This window comes from Anguilla anguilla, chromosome 4 (genome assembly GCF_013347855.1).
Source record: "Anguilla anguilla isolate fAngAng1 chromosome 4, fAngAng1.pri, whole genome shotgun sequence".
NCBI classification, from domain to species: domain Eukaryota; kingdom Metazoa; phylum Chordata; class Actinopteri; order Anguilliformes; family Anguillidae; genus Anguilla; species Anguilla anguilla.
The window spans coordinates 31,724,614-31,746,542 of record NC_049204.1 but is presented as its reverse complement, the minus strand read 5'-3'; the positions used below and the strand labels follow the sequence as shown (position 1 = coordinate 31,746,542).

General features: G+C 36.8%; 1 protein-coding gene across 6 annotated transcripts in view; it reads right to left on the bottom strand.

The window, feature by feature from the left end:
• The window catches only part of ntng1a (netrin g1a), a 107,218-nt gene that overhangs the window by 6,358 nt on the left and 78,931 nt on the right, over positions 1–21,929 (bottom strand). For 2 of the 6 annotated variants that reach the window (XM_035412607.1, XM_035412608.1), the window contains exons 5-7: positions 15,691–15,717; positions 8,164–8,331; positions 4,889–5,023 (exon numbers count right to left, since the gene is read on the bottom strand). In XM_035412607.1, the coding sequence (XP_035268498.1) occupies positions 4,889–5,023; positions 8,164–8,331; positions 15,691–15,717 (330 nt within the window). Of the gene's footprint in view, positions 1–4,888; positions 5,024–8,163; positions 8,332–12,306; positions 12,352–15,690; positions 15,718–21,929 lie in introns of all 6 variants that reach the window. The other 4 variants (XM_035412609.1, XM_035412610.1, XM_035412612.1 and 1 more) reach the window with 4 other exon arrangements.

Genomic DNA, 21,929 nt, shown 5'->3' with positions numbered 1-21,929 from the left:
GCATGATTGTCATGTAGTGTGATATATTTTGCCCTCATTTTTCATAGGACCAGAAGCTAACATTGGGACTAGCATGGAGGCTGTTATCTAAATCCTTATTCATAATACATGGTTAATGGCATTCAGCCATAATGATTGCCATTATGGATGCAGCATAAATGTGTGCATACTAATTTTAAAATAAGTCCAGAAAGTGCATTATTTGGACAAAGTGTTCAAAAAGGTTAAAATTATAGGGCTAATTTTCAATTTACACCACAGAGTTATGTACATAAATGCAAGCAGATTTAGTAATCCAGTTATTGCACACATTAATGGCAATGGGATGAGCCATATAAAAATGCATATGTATATATGATCGTAGCAAAATCCACATTTGTATTATTTATGATGTTTGTAATATTTTCAATTTGTATTGCACAAAAATAACCTTAGCCCAAAGTTCTTGGTGGTCTGTGCATACATACGGAAGGTGTATCTATTATGGATAGTCATATCCCCCAGAGAAAGTAAAGGGCTGGGGAATATGACGAACTATAATATATTACTTTCATCCCCAGACACAGTATCACTACTGCATCTGGAAAGGGAAGTTATGGTTTGTGAAATTGGTTTCCTGCAATCTGACTGGTTCCAGCAAGTTTTTGCTGCCATTGACCAGCATACACTTGGCTGGTAAGCCACCTACTGTTTCTCATTACAAGCCATTTAATCGAATATGTGGGACTTTCATTATATATATATATATATATATATATATATATATATATATATATATGCAGTGCTGTGAATACAGTGATAAGAAAAAGTATTTGTCCCCTTCCTGATTTCCTCTATTACATATTTGTAACACTGAATGGTTTCTGTGACAAAATGCAATATTAGACAAAGGGAACCTGAGTAAACACACTGTTAATATAATTATTTCATTTATTTAATGAGAAAAATGATAAAACACCCATGCATCCCATGTGAAAAAGTTATTGCGCCCTTAAGCTTAATAACTGGTTGCACCACCTTTAGCCGAAATAACTGCAACCAAACATTTCCTAGTCTTTCACATTGCTGTGAAAGAATTGTAGCCCTCTCTTCTTTGCAGAACTGCTTTATATATATATATATATATATATATATATATATATATATATATATATATATATATATATTGAGTTGAGTTGGGCTAAATGAGTAACCAACACTGCAGAGAGGGGCAAGACTTTGCATGTGTTGCAAAATACATGTGTGGGTATGTGTTATAAGCTCTTTAGGTATTTAAATTTCATGAACTGACTGTTAGATTAATATGTATGGCATGTCTTGCAGGCATCTTAATTTATTTATTGGAATATTCCCAGGTGATGGTAATTATGGGCCTCATCAGCTGTGATTTTTTTTTATTGATTCTGACAATTAAATTTAGGCAGTTTGGTTTCAATACTTAAATCTTGCTTATATTTTTGCCTTGGTTGTTTGGAAATAAATCCTTTTATATTACACTCTTTGGTTGTATAAAGCATCAGCTGGCTTTGTGACTGTCAGATTTTGCATATTTAACTAGCTAATAACAATGCTTTACCCATTTTATGAAAGAGGAAGTATGGCTAATTGGTTAATATAATATTCCAAGTACACAAGTTTAGCTAGCTAGCAATTATATAAATAAATTAGCTCAGGGATGGTGGTTTGATTTGTTAGGTATTGTTTCAGACACATATTGCTCACTAATGAACAAGCTGCCTCAACTTTAACACATTCTTTTTTGTAAACATTGAATGTGTAGATTTGCTGCTAGTCAGATACATAAGAAACTTAGGCATATCACATTTGAACTGGCCCATCCAGATCATGATTCACCAGAAATAGCAGACCATTGGTTTATTAGCAAATGCATCCCTGGACATTGGATAGACTTATCTCATATCACAGTGCTAACCTGGCCAGGGATATACTACCTTCAGAGCATAAGTGAGTTTAACATTGTAGAAACATAATATTGTAACTAGCTTGATTTTGATTTATTAAAATTAAAAAATCTAAACTTTTCAAAGAAAACAGGCTTTGTTTTTAATAGTTCCGACAACATTCCCAGAGCAGCATGTAAGGATGTACCGAGTAAAACACCAGTGCAAGTTATCTATGGTCACTAAGAACAAATTACAAATTTTTAATACATATAGGGTCTACCAATAAAAAATAAAATAAATAATAATAATAATAACTGTGTATGTTTTCATTGGAGAATAGCTATAGATCTGACACTATGTGTATTATTATTACACATTTTGCTAGCTAACTGGATCTTGCTCACGCAAAAACGGTTTGTTTCCTCTCGTGTTTTTTAGACCGACCTTTGTCCACAATGCCGCCTCATAAATAGAACAGTGTGACAATGGAACGGATGAGCAAACAAACAAATAAACTGACACAGACTGATCCATAGTCATCCCTTTTTTAACACCATTCCAGAATTTGAACTGTGCATGGAATCACCAGCTCATGCCCATCTATGTACCATCTTCCTTTTTTCATTTGGTTTGTGGTGCTCTATTAGGTACTTATTTTCATGCATGTTTGGCAACCTGAGAATATGACAGCAACTACATCACTTGTCTGTCACATTCTGTTGCTCTGCATAGATCTGACTTATTCCACGGTGTATTTCAATAGACACTTACAAAAAAAAAGCACTTTTAAGGCTATGAACTGATCTTCTAATACAAGAATTCCACACACGCAAAAGAAGCAAAGAAATACTTCACTTATCATTCTCTGTCACCAGCATCAGTTTTCACATTTCTTTTCCTACAGCCTGTATTAGGCCCAGATGCCTCATACCGCTGCATTCAATAAACAGATTTGATCTTGTAGCCATTGCATGTGCTGAAATCCAATTTTTTCTTAGCCCTTTTTATCCATCAGTCATACAGTGAACATTATGCAGTTTCTAAATACATGGTGATGCATTTCATATTGATCCAATATTGAGCGAACAAGATCGGACTGGCTCCGAGATTGTGCCACCTTGATTTTACAATTGCTTGTTTACCAACGGTAGGGCAGGGATAACAAGTGGAGTGGGTGGTGAGGACAGATAGCTCTTCTCCCTCAGCAAGGGCTTTCATGAGATTATGTCTACTGAGCAGCTCAGAATCTTCATAGGGCAAAGCCCAAGAAAATTGAGGTTAAAGGAGCTCATGAATATCTCGCCTGCACTGTTCAGTTAACTACCCTCTGCATGTTTGACAGGTTGATAGTATTTGCAGAGCATCAACTTGGCCATGAGATTGTAATGATAATACAATGTTGTGTGTGACTTCATTCTAGTTTTTCGCTTATTTTTTTGTGAAATTATTTTACCTCTGAAAATATTATCGATGTTGCATACTGCACACAGTATCACATACTCAGTTGAACATCAGATGTACATCCTCTCAAGTTAAACCAAATGCCTTTCAGTAAGATTTCATTATTCAGTATTTTTTTATTTTGATTATACTTTTTTAGGTAACGAGCATCCCAGAGGAAAACTGCCAGTTCAAAATATCTTCCATTCACAGAGTCACATTGAGAGAAAAAATACAGTTCACCAAATATAGTTCAATATAGTCACCAAAACAATGTTTCTGCGGACCAGCTCCGGTTAGATTGAACATGATCCCTTTTAATGCTTGATTCGACTGGCTCAGCTTCTCAATTCCAATATTAAACTACAAAATGCGCTTTGAGTTTTCCTCGTTCGCTTTGAAGGATTATACTGGCGTGCACTGTCCTCTATAAGAGCATCAATATGATTTGTCTTATTAAAGGTGTTATTGGTACTCAGGGTGAGCGGGCTTCTGGGGAATGGGTTTTAAGCACACTTGAATGGATGTGCTGGCACTACTGCACTGACTTTGACATCGAACCCCTCAATTGTCAACAGTCAGTTAAATAGGGCTATCTGCAATCCATTTAGGCCAGTGTGTCAGAACGTAATGGTAGAGCGTTAATAATGGGCAGTGAGGTTTGTGCGGATACATTTTAAATGCATTGTTTTTGAGATGGAAATGTACCTTTGCATCAACCTCTATAGTTGCTAATCGTACATATGCCAATCAATCATATCCATGAGGGGAACCACATTGGGTAATGGGATCTGTAATATTGTATGCTGGCATTTGTTCTCAGATGGAAAAAAGATCAATATTTTTCTGCATTTTATCTACATTATATTTACATCTATTACATCTATTTATCCATTGCATTCACACAGAATGCCAATACAAACCTGATGTCCAGGCCTCTGATGTGCTTTCTGCCGCTTAACGTGAAACATTGTGATAACACAGATGACACATTTTAATTAAAATTTAAAATAGAGGAACTGCAAAAAAATAAATAAAAATAAAAACCGCGTATTTTGAACACCATTATTCAGACATTTAGGCAGAGGGAACAAATTGACTTGGCACTGAATAAATAATCCTGTTGCTGCCACACATCAACAGCATGCTGCAGGCAGTAAATATTTGGTCAGCTGTTATGCTCCCCCTACATCAAACTGCTGAATAATTTGGCTAAAAAAAGGAACAGTCTGCATGCACAGCTTATTGCCTAGTTCTGAACACAAGCAAATGAAAACTAAAGAAAATGACAAGCTTTGGTGCGCATATGCCTATCAAAAAAGTCTATTAAATCTCAGGAAAGAGAGAAAAGTAATTCATTTCCAACTATTTTGAATAAAGCAAATCATTCATTCTTCAGCCTGTTAGTAGTGGTTAGGTATCACAGGTTCGTTTTCTGCTGTTAAGGGCACCTGAAGCGGTTGAGGCCAGGCTGGCGAAGCGGTTTCAGCCAACAGGACCAGGAAATGCGGACACAGGCGCTGCAAGGGAGCGGTTCTACTTACATTTGCAGCCATTGTCCCACAAATATCCCGGAAGACAGTCACGGCACTTAGCCCCTGTTGTTCCCTCCTTACATTTACAAAATCCTGTGCCATTACAGCGATCACTGTCTGAGCCAAAGGGATTACAATTACAGTCTGTAGAAACAAGACACATACACAAAGACACTGGAGACTGGTTTACCAGTTTAAAAAGCACGTATCAATAAATAATAGCTGCTGTTTCTAAGATTTCTAAGAAACTTGTTGGTTCAAAGGGCCCTGAAGTCTCATGAATCCATGAATAATAATAATAATAATAATAATAATAATAATAATAAAGAGCAAAACCAACCATTTACCAAAAAAATGCTGCCATTTCAAGTATAATGGGATACATATTGAAGTACAACCACAGCATAGATTATATTAACATTATAAAGCCCATTTTAATATTTTGTTAAAAATTTTCATCAATATAAATGCTAAATATAAATGCATTTTCAGTTCATTGGATGTTCCTGGCTTTGCTAAAATATGGTAACCAAGGTGAATGATGGTTTCTGTCAGGTTTAGCATCTTAAAGAATAGTACACAGTATCTCACTAATTATACTCCAATGAATTTATGTAAAATGTTTTATTTATTCAATCAACATTTGTCCTTAACCCTGATTTACAAGTCAATTAAAGGGTTATGCTTTTCTGCACAATTTCAGTTTATTTCAGTGAATTGTCATTTAAAGTGGCTATCCTTATTTTATCAGTTTTGATCGATTTGGTGACATCTGTGGTGACTGGGGTCACAAAAGTTTGTTTTCCCACTCCAAATACCATAGTTCTATTCAGAACTAAGCTACTAGACTACTAAAAGCACTTCAAGGGCATTTTTTCTGTTTTGTTTTAGAAGATAATCCACCAGTATTTTGGAGAAAGAAGACAACCAACAATGTTGTCTGACACAGAAACATATGAAACCTAATTTTAAAGATGCTTTTTGGATTTTACGCTTGGCATTTCACGTTTGGCATGAAAGTTCCTGTGTGTGAATCACCATATTTGAATACTTGGCGGGATTATCGCACTTGACACCACCAGTGGAAAATAGCATATTTCAGAATGCTAGGGCATTTAATCGATATTACTACAAATATGCCAGTGTGGAAAGGTATCACACATGGCATTTATTAATATGAAAAAATTAAGGATGTAAGGACAGATGTTGATATTCAGGTCCTAATGTGGAAATAATTTTTATCATTGATAGTAACTCAACTAACCACAGAGAGTGTGGCCATGTGTACAATGCACATATGTACAGTATGGGCTATGAAGGGGATGTGGAAGATGGAATGTAAAATGAAACATACAATCTGAAGCTCAATATTAATTTGAAGGCTGAGGCAACAAGATATAGTAGTGAAAAAATATTCACCTTTATGATGAGCATTAGCTGGGGTGCAAAATGAAAGTTTGGAATTGTATTTCTTAGTATTACATTTTGTGCTGCTACTTGCTGGCTTTTCCAGACTGACAGAAATAGAACGAAAACATTTGAGAGTCAGGAGAGAACATATTCAGCACTGAAGAAACAGGGTCTGAAAAAAGGGAGGCCAATAAAGGACAAGTTTATCTCCACTGACATCTGTCCAATTAACTTTATGGGTATAAGAGGGGAAAGAGAACTGAGCGGAGATGACACTGTAATGACCCCCCCCCGCCCCCCCCAGACACACACACACACACTTTGCTTCCTGATTGGCTGAGGAGACCTTAGCACTCACAAGCCTTATTCAAGTTATAAAATGCAGTGATCCCTGTGTCAGGTTAGGGAAAGCCTAGCAGTGTCCGGTGTGATCCTGGCCCATTTAAGACTGCTCTCCATTAGAGCAACAACAGAAACTACCATGTGTAAACCAAACGTGAATCTAGTTATTTATCTGAGATAATATGTTTGTCATATTGCCCTTATTTTGATCATTTCAACCAGTGATCAGGGCATTTAAAGTATGGTAATTTTTTTACTTACATTGCATTACTCTGGTGGTCACTGAAATTAATGAAGGAAGTTTGCAAACAAAATAAAATGCAACACTCATTAAATTTGTTTTCCTAAACTTAGTGAATAGGCACATTGTGATTAGATTGGCATAGGGTCTCTATTGTAAAAACAACAACAACAAAAAAAAAACATTTACCTGCTATTATTGTTTTTCAATATTTTGCTTCCTGCGAAAACATTTCTTTCTTAACAAAGGTTCATAATTAGGTACCAGAGAGCCATTCTACTACAGTAGGTTACCATCTTTCGCAAAATATTTCCCTTGTATTTGAATCCCTCCACATTTTGACAGAAACAGAGGAACTGGTGAACAAAAAGAGGGAAAAGAAACAGATAGTGGATAGTGGGAAACACTTTCTGCTGGGTTATGATAGATGTAAATCCCTGCATTCTGTCTTTTGCTGCTACTTTTTTGGCATACAAGAAAAAATTTAAATAACATATTTTTGTAATTATATGGTTTACATCATAACTTATCAAGGTAATAATGTTTTTCTCTTGCTTGCTATTTGGATGTGACTGTTGCATACTGTAGGACCATCAGTGAATTTACTTGACACATCATTGTGCCTCAATCTCGGTGAATGGATTTCTGAACACTATCTTTATCCAGACAAACTGGCTGGAAGACATAGTGTATGTGCAACATGGCACCTTCTCAAGGTGTGATGTTTTATCTCAACACGCTGGGGAATTCTTGTGAAAGGAAACGTCTCTTCGGGCAAAATGACACAGCAAGCAGCACATGGTCTGCTCACAGGTTGAACAACTGAAAACCTCCAATAGGTGATGCCACCATGTCCAAGAACACTGGAAAGAAGCCTTTGAAAAGCTGCTCTCCATGTGGCACATGCCCTGTAGCTCTACGATTGTGCTCCAAAATGACTTTTAAAAATGTTTTGTTTTGACGGTAATCCATTTAGCCAATGCAAAGCATAGATGTAAATCGGTGAAATGCAGAAATATGTGCGCGCGGTGCATTGCTTTCTTTGTGCTTTAAGCGGCCTTTCCCATTCTCTTCCGCAGGGGAATGGATGTGTAATGGACACTTGTTCATGACTGTGTCAGGTGGCGAGTAAATGGAGTGAAGCAAACAAAGTAGGCAAACAGTAAAAATGAGCAATGAGGCCGTGGAAGATGAATCAGACAGACGGCTGACGGGTGATGGGGTGGGGGAGTAGTGGGGAGGGCTGGTGGTCGTCACAAGTTGCAATGTTGATTACAATGATGGGACTGACCTACGCAAACATTCTCATCGTCCAGCTCTGCTGAGACGTTTCTGTAGTAGCCCAGCTTGCACAACTGGCAGTGCTGCCCTCTAGTGTTGTGCTTACAGCTGATGCAAATGACCGTGTTTAGCAGCTCGATGTAGCTGCACCGGGTGGAGTGGCCGGAGCATTCGCAATCTTGCAAAGAAGAACAGAGACGTGGATGTGACAGGGTGCGCAGTAAGGAAGCAGTCAGGTAGAGAGCAGACTTGCATGCGTGGTTAGGATGGAAGGTTGGCCCAGTCGCTGTGAGAGAGATGACCGGATGTTGGCACAGAGGCAGGCAGTGGTTTTAGATGTCAGATCACCATGTACTCATGGACAGCATGTTGTTAAAAGCTTTTTTTTTTGCATCAAGCACACGACAATGGAAAGGGGACAAGGAGGCCACATGGTCCAGAACGACACAAAAAGCAGTGTTACATGGACACAAAATAAATAAATGAATAAAATAAATAAACAACCACAAAAAGTTCAAATTCTGGGGGATGTAATTTTCAAACACAGCAAGGCATGTGCATACCACGCAGTTTGAAATTTACATCAATATTGTTTCGTTTTTTGGATAGTTTAACTCTAACAAAGATAATGGATTGTAAGGAGCTAGAACTTTCAAACACCTATCTGATCTATGGTATAATAAAATAAAGTATATAATGAATGTATTAAATATTATAAATATTTCACACGATGTCTTGATATGCCAGGCAAATTGTGAATATACACTGTAGGCAAGCAAAGCTTTATGACTTAAGCTACATTATAAAGACCTCACATCTCATCTTTTTGAAATAATTCTGCAGTCCCATCCTCGATGCAAGCATTTTGGTTCTGAGAAATACTGGAGGACTATTTCTTGATTCCTGGAAGGATTCAGCGCATCACATCCCAGGCCAAAGTGTCAAGGCTGATTTACTATGGATAGAGACGAGGCTGTGATGATCACGGCACACCAGTCTCCTAAAGCACACACATAACAGCTGACAGACCCAGATCAAGTGGTGAATTGTGACAAATCGGGCTTCCGGAACAACGGTTGCCACATGTCACGGAGCCAGCCGAGTATTAAAGCCTCACGTGCCCCTCTGAGCTGGTTCGGCCAACTTTTGGAGGGGATTCGGATTGTTCAGACCTGGATTGAGGTCAGGTATGTTCGATGCACTTTCCGGTCCCCTTGAAAGACACTCTCAAAATGAGAGGCTATCTGGCCAGTCCATCATGATGGAGACCTTACAGCACGGTCTGGATTTGATTGTTTAAGAAACAGGTCAGTGCCATATTTATCCAAAGTTTTATCCATCACTGTATCTGGATAAATCGCTAGGAGAGGATTTTTTTCCAAATTCAAAAGGTTGTGGTGGTGTGATAAAATCCCACCATGTCAGTAGATGTAACACATTTCTAATGTGCAAATATGCAACTATGCTTTAAGTACAGTGCGATGCTCAGTCACAGAGACATTTATAATGAAAATGTGAATGTGAGAATTGATCCTCACAAGAGATTAGGCTTCAGACTGCGAATAAAACTGCGAGCCACCATAATTTTAAATTAATTTCAAAAACTATAGTTAAAAAAGAACTAGTTAGGAAAATATGCTGAGGATTAACAGAAGTTTTATATTCGTGCAAAAAATATATTTAAAGTTCTTTTTTTGCTATTATAGTTTTACTGTGTCCCTCAACATTAGTTTATGTAAATTTACTATTTAGGTAAATTGACAATTTGTCATCAATATTTAATCTTGGTGTGAGTTTAAGACTTAATGTTTCATTTAAAAAGTGTGACATTAGTTTAGTAAGCTTGTTTGCAATGGGACGCTTTTTAACTTCCACGACGAAAGGTTACCAGTGTTGGACTGCAAGTATTCAAAATAATGTCCATTGAGCATACCAGAGATATTGAGTCACCAATTTGCAACCAGGTAAAATGATTTTAGAACAAAACACTCAATAGATGTCAATCTGTATACAAGTAATTACTCAGCAGTACATTATAGCTTATTTAAAATAGAAAGCAAGGGAGAAAAAGAAGAACTGTGATGATGAAGGACTCCCTTTGTGATATTTGTGCGTGTTTAATCTGTTTCCCGTGTGAATAGACAGCTAACTGTGAAATAGACACGCATGAGAAACTCACTAAAATCACTACTCTCCTGATCTAGAGAATGAGCACAGAGCACATATTTCTCAGGAAGATACAATATATGGTATAGAGGTGGGTCATTACAAAAAGGGTGAGGCTGGGTTAGGTGTCTACCACACAAAACAAGTGATTCTAGATTCATACAGTGGGAGATTCAACTACAGAGACTGAGGGGACACTGCATGAATCTTAGAATTCCTACCTTTCTTGCTGTTTGCAAGCTGAACGGAAGGGACAGTGGACAAAGCAACTTGTGGAGCAACTAGATGAGTTAGAACAAAACAAAGTATATATTATGTCCATTAAACTGGATAAATGAGGCCTCACCGGCTGTCCAGACTGTCCTGTCTTGAATAATTGTTTTTCTGCTTGTATTTAAATGTACCCCCCCCCCCCCCACACACACACACAAAAACTAAAACAAAGTCAATCAAAACAAATAAATACATAGGCACTTATTCAGTTAATATCTGTCCTTAATTTTGACATTTAACTTTGACGGTGATTTCTGAAAGTGCCTAATTACTTTTGGCAAGAAAGAAGAAACTTTGAGTCAAAATTAAGGACAAATGTTGATTGAATCCAGACCATAGTAGAATACCAGTCCTAAAAAAGATATTAAAGCTCTAAACATAAATTAAGACCAGGAGTATATTTCTAGTTATCATAATGGCTTGTTGGTTAAAAAGGGTCATTTTTACTTTTGAACGTGGTACAAATGATCTATTTCTTGTTAGAATGATAGTCAAAACTATGAAAATCAGTAAAAAAGTAAATACAGTAAGACATAACGACAAGACCAAATCTGTTGTTAAAATTGTGATATGAATATCAGTTACTTCAGGGATTCAGGGCCTGTTTTGCTAAAATGGTATTGAGCATTCCCTGCAAGTCCTGCAGTAAAACAGGATTTTAGCCCTGAGATATTTGATGGGCTGGACCAATAAACAATTCCAGAAGCACTGATTTATTTAAATCAATTAAATTCCATTAGCCTCAGCGTAAGTTTCACAAAGTTTGACAAAATGTGGTCCCTCTGTGGTCCTTATAATCATGAATGTACCCACCCAATGTTTGATTCTCAGGTTCTGGTGCATACATTCATTTCAATAGTAAGCCTACTTCCATGTGAGCAAGTAACACCTCTGTGCCATCAGGGAGAGCCTTGTGAAGAACTGGCTGCACTGTCATCTGGTGTGGCCTGCCCCTGGTGTAACAACTCTTTAAACACCAAGACCGCCTCCATGACCCACCCGCAGACCATTTCCCTTGAGTTAGTACACAGTGCCCCACAAAAGGGATCTAACAAGGCAGCACACAACAGACTCCACAATTCACCACCACTAGCAGTTATTTCCTCAACTCCAACAAAGAAAAAAATCGGATAATTATATTTAAACCACCTGCCTACTCTCACAAAACCCCTAACTGTGAGGACAAGAACCCCCTCTGCCAGAAAGGGTGAAAAAAAGAAAAGAAACGGGCAGCAAATTCAAGAGGTTTGCATGGCACATCTGCACGAGGGATTAACTGGAGATTGCCTGAAATCAATCTACACAAAACCTTCGTGGCAACTCGTCTTCTCTCCAGTCGATGGAGCCTGAATCCAGAATCCCTAGATGTGTGATGCCTAATTAAAATGGAAGGGATAATCAAAGGCTGTTGTAATTGGCGGAAGTGTTTGTCTAAATGTTGCCCGTTTCGTGGGGGCAGTCCAAACTGGTGGCGAATTGCACACAAAACTTTCATTTCACTGTGAAAGCAGAAACCCCCATCTATGGGAGAAAATGGTATCTACTTTGGAACAGAAGATGTCGGCTTCAATGAAAACACATATCACGTCTAACGAACAAAAAATCTGAAATCTAAATATAGCTTTGTAAAATTTTGTAATAACTACCAATCCACTCCAAAGACCATTGCCATTAGATCTGCACAAACACTTAATTTCAGCTTGTGATATCCTACCTTGATTTCGGTTAGCAACCCCTAGGGATGAAACATTCAGCCGAACTGCATGCAATCAGGAGAAATCAGGAGTTATTAAAAGAACTGTCTACATTAGCTCTCACGAATCTATGGTGAACTAGTGGACACAGACAGCCAGACATTCACCTCTAGCTGGATTTTCTTGTATTTCTCTTGCATAACAACAAGCCTGACGAAGACAAGCAATTGATGCATCCCAAGACCAGTAACACTCTTAAACATTGTATGTAATTGTGCAGTTTCATGGTAGTCTTTACATCGATGGTGATGATGAATAAAACAACAATCTGTGACTTTTCTCTAGTGAACTGAAGTGCATTGATTTACATCTGTACTGAAACCTGGTTATTCTCAATGAGTACAGTTTGTTTAGTCAAATCGTCTTAAGCTTTCTGGGACTGGGATAATTCATAATAATGTGTATGCAGTAAAACAATGATCGATTTATTGAATAACCTCATAATTACATACAATTCTTTATTTCCTTGATGGGAAATAGTAGCCAGAGATGGAGTCTTCTCAATGTCATGTCAAGCAGAGGCAGCAGTGAAGAATTGTAAAAATAGGGATAAAAGTGGTATAATTGACCCATCTACCGAAAAAAACCTAAAATCATTCCTCACTCTCTGTGTGTGCTGCTAAATTTTTTCAAGGCCTGGATTCAATCAAAATTTGTTCTTAACTTTGGCTTAGAGTATATTCAAGAATTAGATTCTTTTCTTCCTTCGCAAATACAGTTGGGCAAAATCCACATACTGTTTTTGTGACAAGGCCCTTGTTATTAATTGTGAGTCAAATTTAAGGATAAATATTTATTGAATCCAGGCCAAAATGCTTATGTGAGGGGCGAGACTGAGTTCTACAAATATCACAACAGGCAAGTTGGAAATGCATATTTGTTTTGAATATATGTCCAAAAACTTGAAATACATTCAATTTTGTGATATGATTGTGGAGTATTTGAAATAGTGCATACAAACATCTTTTGTAAAGCCCATAAATACTTCATGATGCTAGAAAGTAGTAAAAAAAAATTAAGATAATAAAGGTGTTGATATCACCTATCTAATACAAAATGAGAATACAGGATATTTTACTGAACCTATTTGGTTAAGTCTGCAGGAAACTTAATCATAAAACAAAAACTCTAACATTATGTATCAGTTATTCCTTTTGACCTAAGTTGTGCTGTAAACCAGAAACATTTATAACTGCAGAATACAGTTAATGAGCATTTTTTAAATGTTTGGTTTTGGATGTCATTTATTCCAATACAATCCATTCCCCAAAACTGTTGTATCACTGGGTTCTCAGTTCAAGCTCCTGTAGAGATGTACCATTATTCCTAGTAGTTTCAGTAGTGGTATTTAAAGATGTTTATGAAAAAAAAAGAAATAAAACTTACATCACTGCCATTGTTTTATGATATTGAGTAGTAAATAAGCAATGACCTTAATGGGTATCTCAATTTTACAGCAAGGACAAAGCCAGGCTGACACAAATAGAAAGGACACAGGCCTCCATCAAATTGACAATGGAAGGGAAATCAGCCATGTAAATTTTAAATTCTAAAATGAGAAAGTGATTTTTCATTTTCATTTGATAACATGGGGATGCGAGATATATTTTCTTCAATGGTACGCAATCAGGATCTGATTAGAATTAAAAGCATTAATTTAACATTTGTGAATGATTGGTTTCAATTCACAACACAGCTGTTATCTATTAATTATTTTTTCCATGAAAATTCAGGTAGGTGAAGTGAAATGAGAAGTGACAGATTTTAATCAATGACACTCCCATAATGCAATGCAATCTTACACAGCTAGAATCCTTTTTTAATATTAATTTTGTCTTAATGGCTGCATTAGGCTATTCTATCTGGCTTAATAAACTTGAAATCGAATTGAGAAAAGTCAATAAAGAATTCAATTACATTCAAACAACAGTATAAAAACTGCAGCATTTTCTTTTTCTGGGTATTCTATATAAGGTTAGGTATAAGTTTGCTGCCTTCAAGGGCATTCTTCTTTTTCCTGTTATGAATGCTTTGTCTTTTAATTGAAGTGAAAATGGTCTAGACTAAGGACATTCAAGCTTTGTTTTTCCCCTCCAACTTTATTTCCCAATGTGGTCAAAGAAGTTGGATGAGATTTATCATGTGGGACAAGGGGCACCCTTTTAAATGCTTTCTGACAACAACAGCTGAGTGCATTGTACATGCACTGTGTCCTTTCTGCAAAACACATGAATGTTTTTCATTGAGATTCCCATTAAGCACTCCAAAGAGGTTATGACAGAATTTGGTGAAGGTATGATGATGAGTGGGATGGAAAGCATGCAGTGCAACACAAGCTCATGCACATGAACAACAGTGAGAACATCAGTATTGCAGATTAAAAGATCCACTTAGTCCAATGTCCATTGCTGAAATTCAGTTTGACAGGATCGTGCCAATTTCTGGTCAAAACAAATTTACATTTTACATTTTGTGACAATGCAGATAACTATAACAAATTAGATAAATAAAGCTGACTGGACACAACTATTCTGAGAATAAAGTGAGAACATTTCAACAGAAGATTTCTGTTGGTTCCGCATAAACAAAATATATAGAGGGCTGTTCTTGAGACAAACAGAACTGTAAACCTTATACCTCCCATATTCCAAAAATGTGTGCAGATGGATCGTACTTTCAGAGCACTGGAGAGCCAGTGACTGCAAGAGAAGTGCACTGAATCTGTTTGTTTTCCCAGATGAGGAAGTTCTGATTAAGCCAGAGAAGTGGATTGATTTAAAAATGTCCAGGCTTTAAATGCACTTTGACTTGTTCAATACTTCTGTGGTTCTTCTCTTTATTCAGCCTCCCAGCAACTGTAACTTTATACATAACACAGCTCCAGGGGATGCTGGCCAGAGAAGATAATACTGTGTCATTTCTATTATGGTGACCTTTACAGCATTGCGCTTGTGGAAAGGTCTTGGACTGTAATAAAAATAATTGCTATTTATGTTTCATGTACATACACCAATTACAGGTATTTTCAATGTCATTACATAGGATGAAGAAACCTATACTTTCTTGTACAACTACTGTATATGTTAAGTATGAACATAATTATACACATACTTGACTTCTTTGTTAAGGTATGAATTGACAATTGAATTGCCAGTTCTGGTCCTTAAGGTAAATAAACTGCACACCAACTGCCTATTTGGGCCTATTATAGTTGTGAGATCACTTCATAAATAATAAAAACTGAAATCAGAAATGAACTATGAATACCAAGTGGACTTTAATTACTTTTAATAAGCAGAGCAAAAACTTGCAATTAATGTTTTGCTTTGTTTTCATTTACTTACTAACTGGACCGACATTATTGGGAATACCTGGAAAAGACAAACAAACAAAAATTATTCAACAAATCAATTACTGTATAAATGTAGAAACAATAATTACAGATTTGCATAATGCACACACACATGTACAAACACACACCCACACGCACACATACACACACGCACACACGCACACACACACACACACAATGAACAAAATCACTTTTTATTATTAGAATAAAAAAGCCTGATCCTGCTGACATTTGTTTCTCTATCTAAAGGTGCTTTTGTACTGAGTGGTGAGGGGAGAATGCACTTAGACGCTATTGCAGATGTGGACAGTCTGGTTTCCCATTTTCTCATTGATTCTGCACAGCAGGATGTTGTGTCCGTGTGAAGAGAAAAGGCAGTCATATAAAATGGAACTTTAAACAAAGGCACATGCTTTGTTTATCAAGCCATCATTATTAACCTATTTCTACAGCTTTGTTGCTGTCTCGAGCCAAACTAAGAAAATAAAATTCCATTCAGCTAAATCAGACAAATTTAAAGATAAATAGATCAAATCTGGTTCATGTTTTAATACAGCACAGTTTTATTCCCTCTAATGTTTAATTGACTTACATTGCTTTCATCTCGTCAAATCAATCTTATGTGAGCTAGCTTGAGAGTGATTTTCCCGGTGTTTTCTTGACTTCAAATCACCAATTGTTTCTTTTGAGTTACTGATGTACCACCTACAGAGAGCACTGCTGTGAAGAGTGTACACTCTGCCAGTGCACAAGCCCCCATTGACCATTTTCAACAGAGAACTAAGACAAAAAGGAGACACTAGGACTCTACTCAATTTAATTGGCTCTTGCATTATTACACAAGGATGACAACTGATTGTTATGAATAGACCTTAATCATTTTCAGTTGTTTTAATAGCAGTTTATATTTGTGTAAAACTGCTGTTGAATCTGTCACCTGTTTGTAATTGTAAAATATTTTGATGTTTTCATGCTCTGAATTGTATTCTGCCCTTGCAAGTCATTCTGCATGAGGGCGTCTGCCAAATAAATAAGAGAAACAGTGTGGTGACACCGAGCAATGGGAGGCCTGTTGAGACCTGCACATGAAAAAAATAGAAGAAATTAAATAAATAAATGAACAAGCGAACAACCGAACTCAAGATTTTCTTTGCCTCTCTCTCTCTCTCTAGCTCTCTCTCTCTCTCGAGGACTGAAGATATGCAGGCATCTGTGCAATGTTTTCATCAAACAGGGCGTTCAGTCGACAGCACTTGGGGCTTCGCGGATTTCGCAATAATTCTTCCCCTTCTCTGTCGCTCTCACGCACAATCATCAGAGATGCAAGAGCCCCCTGCCACGCACAGTCAATACACCCCCCCCCCCCAACTTTTTCCCCATCAGCTAATCTCTCCTTCTGATCCTAGCTTGACAGGGATGGTTGGGAACCAAATTTATGACCTTTGGGAAAGAAAACGAGTGGGCCACTGCAAAAGTGATGCTTCTGTGTGCACTGTCGAGTGTGAAGGCGCGGGCTAGAATAAGGAAGAAACAGACGAGGCAAAGAGTCTGCAGAAATGCTATTCCTGGATGCCCTGCTCAAATAAAACTCCTCTGAAATCATGGAGGAACTGCATTCCATAAAGCAACCTATTTCAATGGCAGAGTTACTTGCAAAAGATTTATCAATTGAATATGATAATGACCCATAATGATGACATATTTTCTTTAAAGGAATGACATGGGAAAGGTTTACTTGTAAAATGAATATGCAGAAAATGATTTTTCAGGCTAGCAGACCTCAAAACCGTTAAAGATCGTACAATCATACATTAGTGAAGTCATAAACAGCACATTGCTACATAAATGGACCAGGCTATAGAGAGGCAGCAATGGCAGCAGTCAACATTGACGCCATATTCATCAACCATTTGAATCTGAATATAGCTAGTATAGCTGCATTTCCCATGGACAGCTGATGCATCATTTGATTGGTTCAGTTAACTTTCCGCATTTCCAAAGGGAAGACTAACACAAACAAGCTCAAAAGAAGGTAGTGGATATTTTGAGGTGCTCAGAACTGTGGTGTTTCAGAACGGGGGCAGCTGGCTTTAACTGAGCCTCTCCAGAAATGAACGAAAATTGAACTTGTCCATCTATTTTTGGAACTGTCACTTCCCTTTGTGTGTCAGCTTCACCGTCAGCAGTGACAGATCCGCAGAGCTGAAATATAACTTCCTGTGTGAAGACGATCTGAGAGAAGAACAAAACTTCAAAAGAAGAGAATGTGACAGATCTTTGGTTGGACAAAAAACAGTATATGATTATTATATGGAAGTACAGCAGTTTATATTTAAATTTCCAAGCTATGGTCACCAAAAATCCACCGCAGTCCTTGAGACATATGCAGCCGCTCTCAACATTTCATAAATTTGAATTTGGTCAGAGTTTGATTAGCTGATTGAAATATTTGTTTTGTGAAATACCACATTTGTAGGGTAAATGTATGGTTATAAAACAAAAAGTAACCAGTTTTTTAAAAAGGTAAGGCAAAAAAAAAAACAGTTTACTGTGCATATATGCACAAGTCATACACTACCATTTAAATAGGGGCCAAAACAATGGGCTGTTAGCCATATTTCAATAAAACCATTTGTTCTGTTTTCATACAAAAATGAACAAACTAAAACTGAGGTCTGTTTGGAAGATAGAATATAAGATGTATGCTAATCAATGTGAAAGCCTGTCTTAAGCTACATGGGACAAACCATAGGGCTTGTGCAGTATAATATGATCATGCCATCTTGAAATTTTAGTGTAAATTTAACACTAACAGAGTACATTTTACTGAAAGCATTTTATCTCTTGTTAACTTGAAATAATACTGAAAACTTTATTGTGGGAGTAAAAATATTTACCAAATGTTTGATGGACATCAAGCAAAAGACCAGTCCAATGGTCAGATTGACATAATTTAGAAATGTATGTAGTTCTTGAGAGTATTATAAATGTAAAAAAGAATTCAGCATACTAACATGAATACATTACCAAGGATAAACATGTGTGCAATAGCAATTTAGGGAGAGGGGAGCTAATCTTTTCAGCATCAAAGAAGGTTAAAGTAGATTATATTAATGTTATACAATGAATGTTGTCTGATTCCTTCATCAGACCACGTTTACAAGACTGCATCCATCACAGGGCATGTTACACAGTGGAAATAGAAGCTCTCTACACAGAAGAGCAACAATACAGATTTGGCCTAGGAATTATTTAAGTCTGTCCTATACCTCCGTCAGCATTCAATTAGCCTTTGTTTAAAAAAAAAAAAAAATGATAAAGAAATGTATCAGTAATAGAAATTACACACATTTTGTCAAATTTATTTTAACCACTTTGCATAGTGCACACACGCATTAGGCTAAAAGAAATGTGCCTTATGACTTATGGTACAGGCCAGAAGTTCAGTTGGCCATCATCCATCGTATGCTGCAGTGTGATTGTCAGAGGAAAATTGATTACAAATAAAGAAAATGAGTCACAGTTTTTTCCTTCTGCAAGATATATACATAACAAATGTTGCATTAAAATAGATTATTTTTTACCAACTTATTTCTCCAAATAAAAAAGCAACACTTAAATAAAGTTAAGGACAAGTGTCGATTGAACCCAAACATTACTCTCTTCTGGCTCAGTAAGAAGAGACCAGAGGGATTTTATTGAGGCTTTTAAAATGTTACTGTGGACTGGCAAAGTTATTTAATTATGAATTCTAACAGCAGAACAATCGAGCATAGATAGGCATCAAAGGTGAATATTATGATGCTAGGCAGTAGTTCCTTGAAAGTATTTTTCTGATGTATCTTTCTCATCAATGGGCCTCAAGGAAGCAGACTCTTCGGAGTTTTCAAGACAAAGCATCACAGAGCTGGATATATGCAGTACGATGAACAAAGATGTACTAATAGGCATGACAGGATTATGGAACTTCCAACTGTATGAAATCTAATAGGAACCATGAGATGTACTGAATCCATCCCACTGCATCCAACCTGGGCATCTGCAGTGCTGCACTTGCTTAGGCATGTATCATCTTGCCATATACGTGCAGGGTCTGTAATACTCAATCCCAAATAAAGAAAGTCACATTCACCATTAATTGGTTATATCGAGAGAGAGAGAGAGAGAGAAAGAGAGAGAGAGAGAGAGAGAAATTCATTACAGCACATTTTAGCACCATAAAAAATTATATTGGACTTACTCGTTGTGACATTGACAATTAATTGAATTCATGCCAATTGATGGCCACAGTGCCCTACTTACGTTTGCTTTTATTACTTGGTTATCGGTCATAACTGGCATCATAACTGTGTATATGAACATTGAACAGTGGAGTTGGATAAGGGTATATTTATAACTGTACAATATCTATTTATAATAAGTATATTTTTGCACAGTTAAGATCAATAAATCTGACCTAGTCATTTAAAGCAAATATTTGAAATTCTTTAACTTTTAGGCACCAGTAAAATTATCATTAAAATGAAATAATGTATTAGTATCTAAATAGTATAATATTTCAAAATGATACTGTATTTGCTAAAAAACCGTCAAGTTTCAGAAATGATAAAACTCATATTGTAAGCCATTACTAACTTTAGTGCAAAAGGAAATGCAGGGATATTCAATACCTCAACAACAGTTTCATTGTTTAACTTAAAATTTAGATTTTAGAACAAGTTCTACTTGCTTAGACTTTAAACAATTAGAAGTATGTTTTTCCTTTTTTAAATTTTTTTTACCAGCTATCATTCTCATACAGTGCTTATTGCTATATTTATTTTCTTAATCGACTACATGCAGTCAGGCCAGCTGTTGAAGATCATATGCCACTTCATTAGATTAATTTTCAATCACCATCATTTTCGGTACTCTTCACCTGCCAGTTATCTCCATTAAACTCCATAATCAAAATCTAATTGTGCAGAATAATGCAGGAACACATTATGCTGTTTGTGTTTATCATGTACTTCACTGGTTTCTATTATCATGGTGTTTCAACCCACAGGTTCACTGTTTTAACCCTGAATCACCAGATGCATAGACAAGTGTATGAGAAGCAGAATGAGCATTCACACATATCCACGTTCTACACATAGGCAAGCATTGCACACATGCTTAGCCATTTTGTTACAACAAATCTTCTATTTACCTAAGTGTTTCAAAATGTGGTTTTACTACATAGCTGCTGTTGATTTAATCAAATCTAGGTCATAATGCTATCACAAAGACGCCTGGAAACCTCAACATTTTCTAGTCATTGATGTGATATACTTAACTTCACCTGAGTGAGCAAGACTAGGTTGACCCAGGATCTGTCTTGGCAAACAAAGCAAATGCATTCAGCAATTATAATATTATTTTATTGGGATACGATTGTTAAACATAGTAGCTATAGCTGCCCCATTGTCTCCTACTAGAAGAAAAATTCACAAATCAACTATCCCGCATATAAGATGAAGAAAGGATGTCTTTGCTCAGCCTTAAGCAGTGGGTTGTATTAGCTGTAAATGGTCCGACATCCTTATTATTGTGTCAACTAAAATTGTCTGACCTTCACTATATCTGGTCTTTTTAGCTCAGGTCTGCCTGGCTCACACAGCGAAGTGTCTGCTGGATGTTTGGCAACAGGAAAATTCAGCAATTGTGCTGCTGGCCATATCCCTCATTCATTTTCAATCATCTGAAGAAACAGGCGCAGGATACCGTACTGTATTTTAGAGGAATTCTGCTGTTCCACATTACTTTTTTGGGAGATGTGTTGTGAAATTTTCAGTTGATATATGGAATTCATATTCAGCACAACTTCTATTCTCTTTATCCTGAATACCAACTGGCTTGGTTCAAATGTCTTGAGATGGTGGGGGTGGGGTAGATTTTTATTGAAGGTGGCAAGTGTTGAAACAGGTCTGCAGAGTAAGACACAGCTACGATTCTGAGTGGAATACCATGAGTAAAAAAAAAAAAAAAAACAAATATTTGAAAGAGAGATTACTGGCTCAGCTGCAGAAGGAGAGATGCGAGAAAGACAAAGTAAACAAGGCAGGTCTCATGGGGCCAATAACAAGAGCACAAAACAAAACAAAAAGAAAATGACAAAATAATAAAGGTGTGAGCACAGGATCAGTACCGGGAGGAGAGAAATGCAAATAGCGTTTGGAAAATAGAAAGGAGCATAAACAATGTACGGCC